Below are 5,487 nucleotides of genomic sequence, written 5' to 3'. Positions count from 1 at the left end.
GAGTGCAGTGGCACGCTCACGGCCACCACAGCCTCAACCTGCTGGGCTCAGGTGATACTTCTGCCTCAGGCGTCCGAGTAGCTGGAACCACAGGTGTGTGCCACCATGCCTGGCTAAGCCTTCCATATTTATAGGTTCCATATCCAGGGATTCAACCTATCGTGGATCTAAAAGATTCCCAAAAATTGCATCTTTATTGAACACTTACAGATTTAATTTTCTTGTCATTATTCCCTAAACAATACAGTATGACAGCTATTTACATTGCATTAGGTATTATAAGTAAGCTAGAGATGATTTAAAGTACAGTAAGTCCTCACTTAATGTGGACAGGTTCTTGGAAACTGCGACTTTAATGACACATGGCAGGCAGGTCCTTGAATAATGTTGTCTTGTTCAATGTGGTTTCATTATAAGACTGATGAGGAAAAAAATGGTTTCATTATACATAATTTCAGTAAAAGCTGCAGTTTCCAAAAGCCTACCGATGACCTTAAGTGAGTACTTAACTGTCTACAGGGCCAGGCATGGTGGCTCACGTATGTAATTCCAGCACTTTGGGAGACCAAGGCAGGGGGACCACTTGAGTCCAGGAGTTCGAGACCAGCCTGGGCAACCTAGCAAGACCTTGTCTCTATTGAAAAAAAAAATGTATACAGGAGGATGTGTGTAAGTTATAGCAATTACTAGGCCGTTTTATATCAGGGATTTGAGAATCCAAGGATTTATTTTTTACCTCCAAGGGAGATCCTGGAACTAATCACCCAAGGACAGAGAGGGAAAACTGTATACATCCCAGCTTTCCTCTGGGTGGCCTGACATTGGCTGCCTTCCTGCTGTTTCTCCATCACCCTGGCTCCCTCCAAGATTCTGTTTTGCAAAACTCCATTTTGTCCTAAATTGATGGCACCTGGGAGTCCAGAGGTAGAATTCCAAAACAACAATTTGCCCTGGAAAATGTGCCGGATAGGTTGTGTCCTGTGAGGCCCAGGTCATACTTTATCTGGGAAATGTCCTGAGGCCCAAGACACAATCCTCCCCATTCCTGGCCCTTCCCATGCACCTCCAACCCACCCCCACAGACTCACAGTCTTGTTTAGAACAAAGGTGGAGAAGGTAGGAACTAATGTTTTTTCTCTGAGGGACATGTGATGTTTTTTAATCCCCACTGTCCCTGCAAGAAGCAGGTGGTCAGGAAGTTGATCAGAGACTGCAGGTGGGCTCCATGTGTAGACCCAGCTGTGTTCAGCCTTTGCCTCTTGTGATTTTTTTTTAGTTAGAATCTCACTCTGTCACCCAGGCTGGAGCACAGTGACATGCTAACGGCTACGGCATCCCCAACCTGCTAAGCTCAGGCAATCCTTCCGCCTCAGCCTTCCAAGTACTGGAACTACAGGCACATGTCATCATGCCTGCTAATTATTTTGATTTATTGTAGAGACAAGGTCTTGCCAAGTTGCCCAGACTGGTCTCCATCCCCTGGGCTCAGGCAATACTCTCACTTTAGCCCCCAAGGTGCTGGGATTACAGGTGTGAGCCACAGATCCTGGCTCCTGTGACTTGAACTCTCTCTTTTTTTTTTATTGGAGTCTCATTCTGTTGCCCAGGCTGGAGTGCCGTGGCACACTCATGGCCACCCCAGCGTCGAGCTGCTGGGCTCCGGTGAATCTTCCACCTCAGCTTTCCAAGTAGCCGAGACTACAGGTGCAGTGCTACCACGCCTAGCAATTTTAAAAACAATTTATTGTAGAGACGAGGTCTTGCCAAGTGGCCCATGCTGGTCTCGAACCCACGGCTCAGAAAATCCATTCGCCTCAGCCTCCCAAAGTGCTAGGATTACAGACTGAGCCACTGAGCCACCAAGCCCAGCCCAACTTTAACTCTTTTTTTTTTTTTTGAGTTGGAGTCTCACTCTGTCACCCAGACTGGAGTGCAGTGGCTGCTCCCGGCCACCGCAGCCTCGACCTGCTGGGCTCCGGCAATCCTTCTGCCTCAGCCTTCCAAGTAGCTGGAACTACAGACGCGTGCTACCACGCCTGGCTAATTTTTGATTTATTGTAGAGACGAGGTCTCGCCGAGTTGCCCAGGCTGGTCTTGAACCCGCGGGCTCGGGCAATCCACTCGCCTCGACCTCCCAAAGTGCCGGGATTACAGTCAGCCACCAAGCCCGGCCAACTTTAACTCTTAAATGTAAGCCCTTGTTAAGGAAAAGATGCTTGGATGGAGAGTGACACTTCAAGGAGCCCTTTCCTGGGGTTAGGGGAGGGGGTGAGGCAGGGCCACTACACCACTTCCCACAGCCAAAAGTCCTTTCCCTCTGAATTCCGCTTCAGCTGTCCTCTCAAACCCGTGTCCAGGAGGGCGTTTGGATAGGATCTTGGCATTTCTGCCACTCCCTTCCCACCCCAGGAGGGGCACAGTGCTGATGTTGATAGGTCATGCCCCTCTCACGTCTTCTTTCTGCCTCCCTAACAGTCTCAAGACTTGGGGGGGAGGGTGGCTGTGGGTGCCCCACCAGTTTCCTGTCTCTTCCTTTTGGACATACAAGCTCCAGGGTGGTCCAGGACACTGCTTAGGGTGCTTCCTGCGCACCATGGGGTAGGGAGGGATTGGCTTACTCCATGAAATACCTCTGAGGCCCCAACTGAGGCCATAGGAATGGGGGTAGGGAAGCTATGTGCGTGGGCATTGGGGAGCCTTGAGGGTGGGGAGTCTAGGCGAGACCAGGCTTGCTCTGAGTCCCCCAGCAGGTGCCCCCTGCTCCCTCACACCCTCCACTTCTTTCTCTTCCTTCCTGGTCCCTGGCCCTCAGGCAGCTGGCTGTGCCGTGCACCAGGTGTGACGAGCCACGCTTGTCTCAGCAATGCCAGGGAAGGACACAGGGTTGGACAAGCGTCTGCCCTCCAAGGTCTCTTCCTTGGCCCACACTCCCTTTTCCAGGCAGACACCACTCCCCCGGTTCCTCAGCCCCTTCCTCCTAGTCCTGTCTTTCTCCCCCACACACCGCCTTCCTGATTCCTGGACCCAGCCCACAGCTAGCAGTATGGTGAAGTGCCAGGGGCCGTGCTCTCTCCTGCCTCCCAACCAGTGCCAGGCCCTCCAAGGCGCTCCACAAAGACACGCCCTGTCTGTCTCTGGGCTGTTGGGGGATGCCCAGGTGCTTGGAGCTGTGAAAGGGGAAGGAGTAAGGGAAGGGCTCCCACTTGGGACCCCCGTGTCCTGCTGGTTCCTCTGTGCAACTGCATTCCCACGGCCCATTTCCCACTGGAAGGGAGGCCTTACTCCGGCAGGAGAGGGCAAGACCCATGTCTGTTTCACTGGCCTTGGCACCTCCTGTTCCTGACAGCGCTGGGCACACACGCAGGAACTCGACAGCACTGACTGAGTGGATGAATAGTCGTCATTGGCTTCCATCCCAAGTGTTGGGGTGCTGTCTGTGCAAGGTGGTTCTTTGAGGGAACAGGCGTTGCGGGAGGTGTGCAGTGAGGGCAGAAATGCCTCCTTGCCATGGACGTATGAGTTTTAAAATGTGGACAGTGAATGAGCATGACCCTCCCCCCCCCACGTCACACTCCAGCCCCGACCCAGCACAGCTGGTGGAGAAGGAAATAAGCCGACCGGGCCATGGGCCCTTGTGTTGCCCAGAGTGAAGGGGGTGGCTCGGGGGCTGGCGGGAGCGCAGGGTGGCCCGGAGCTCCTCTGTCCCGAGTTCTAAGTGGCGTCCCTTGCCCTGACCCACCCTTCCCCTGGCCTGCAGGTGGGTCCTGTACGAGGAGCCCAACTACCGTGGCCGCATGTACGTGGTGGAGAGAGGCGACTTCCGCAGCTTCTCTGACTGGGAGGCCCACAGCGCCCGGGTGCAGTCGCTGCGCAGGGTGGTCAACTTCTTCTAACCTGGACCGCCCTGGGGACGGGAGAGGCTCCGGGGACAGGGGTCGCCCCTGGGGCCCTCACCCAGGCACTCGGACTGTGGACAATAAAGGTCCTGAAAGTGGAGCCTGTGGATGCTTTTTGGCCTCTTGAGAGAGGGGCTGGTGCTTGGGGATGGGTTAGGAAGGCTGGGGAGGGCCCTGTGAGGCCCCTTAGGGCTGCTGGGGACCTCGTAGGGCCTGGAGTCCGAGCCCTTCAGTTGACGCAGAAAAGCCCTCTCCCGGAGTAGGGCGACAGGCCTCAGGTTGAGCACGGTGACCGTGGGTGGAGCCAGAACAGGCCCAGTATGCTTTCTCCCAGCCCAGGGCCCCCCTGGACCAGTGAGTGGGGAGTGAGATCTGAGAAGTGATGAGGAAGAGGGACGGGGCTGAGGGGGAGGGGGAGAAGCAGTGGGGGCGCAGGAGGCTCCAGGATGAAGGGCAGAGACCAAGGGGCGGCCGAGGGCAAGTTGGGAGGGGAGGTGTGGGGCGGGCCAGGATGGAGGGCAGAGGGCAGGGATCCAAGGCTGGCCACAGTGACTGAGGATGATCTCTCCAGGCTCTGCCTCCCCCGCTCAGCATCCCGGGGCTGCCAGGCCAGGTGGGCTGCTCAGTGGCCAAAGGCCCGACCCAGAGTTTGTGTGTCTGAATCTCTGGATTTGGTCCTCTCTGCTAATCTTGGCCTCGGAGTTTCTAAGGGAGGCCCTTCTGCAAGGATGGGAGGGCCCCAGGACAGACCCCTCCCTGTGAAGGAAAGACAGAGGGGTTGGGGCTGAGGGGGGTGGGGATGGGGCTGCGTGAACAGGTGGGCTTTCAGAACAGAAAGGAACATGGCGGGTATCTGCTCCAACCTGCAATGCCCACGAGTGGCAAGGCCCGGCTGGGTGGATCGGGTTCCAGGTGCACTCGGCAGCACCAGATACCAATCTATGGAAATTTCTTGTAGCCTGGACCCTCTCCAGGACAGTGGGTCCACCTGATGGGAGTAGGCTTGAATCTGGAAGGGGCCACCCCTTCCCCAAGAGGATGGGGAGGACAGAGAGGTGGGAGAAGCCTGTCCTGGAACGAAGGCCCAGGCAGTGGAATTTCTGGGACTGGGAGGGTCCACGCCCCCTACTCCCGACTCTATCCCCACCCACACTTCTGGATCCAGCCATCGAGAGAGAAGAGGTCCCAGGAGGGGAACTTGTGGTCACCAGGGCTGGCCCAGGAACTCCACCCCTCAGGCATCCCAAATGGAGACTGCAGAGATGGTTAGGCTGCACCTGGTGAGGAAACCGCAGCTGACCCCAGGAGGAGGTAATGCATGGAGTCCTCTGGGCTTCAGAAGAACACAGGGGCACTGGCCCTGAGGGTGGGGCTTGTGGATGTGAGGGACCCCAAGATGTCTGCAGCCACCTGTGCCAGATGGGTGAGGGATCAAGGGGGTGGGACAAGCGAATTGGTCAGATTGTCTACAGCGTTCTGGTCCCAGATCAGGCTCCTGGTCCAGCCTCCATAGACTGTGATCCCGAGGGTCCTCCTCCTCCCAGGTGGCTCCCGACTGCCCCCTCGGTCCCCCAACCCCTCCTCCCCACAC

At 56.2% G+C, this 5,487-nt stretch overlaps 1 protein-coding gene across 1 annotated transcript in view; it reads left to right on the top strand.

Moving 5' to 3' along the window:
• The window catches only part of CRYGN (crystallin gamma N), a 19,394-nt gene extending 15,418 nt beyond the window's left edge, over positions 1-3,976 (top strand). The window contains exon 8 of the mRNA XM_021706267.1: positions 3,758-3,976. Within this exon, the coding sequence (XP_021561942.1) occupies positions 3,758-3,893 (136 nt within the window). The 3' untranslated portion in view covers positions 3,894-3,976. The remainder of the gene's footprint in view (positions 1-3,757) is intronic.
• Positions 3,977-5,487: the final 1,511 nt, after the last annotated feature.

This window comes from Carlito syrichta, unplaced genomic scaffold (genome assembly GCF_000164805.1).
Source record: "Carlito syrichta isolate Samal-C Ts95f unplaced genomic scaffold, Tarsius_syrichta-2.0.1 Scaffold315400, whole genome shotgun sequence".
NCBI lineage: Eukaryota > Metazoa > Chordata > Mammalia > Primates > Tarsiidae > Carlito > Carlito syrichta.
Note: the sequence above shows the minus strand (reverse complement) of the source record. Positions and strands in the feature narration are given on the sequence as shown.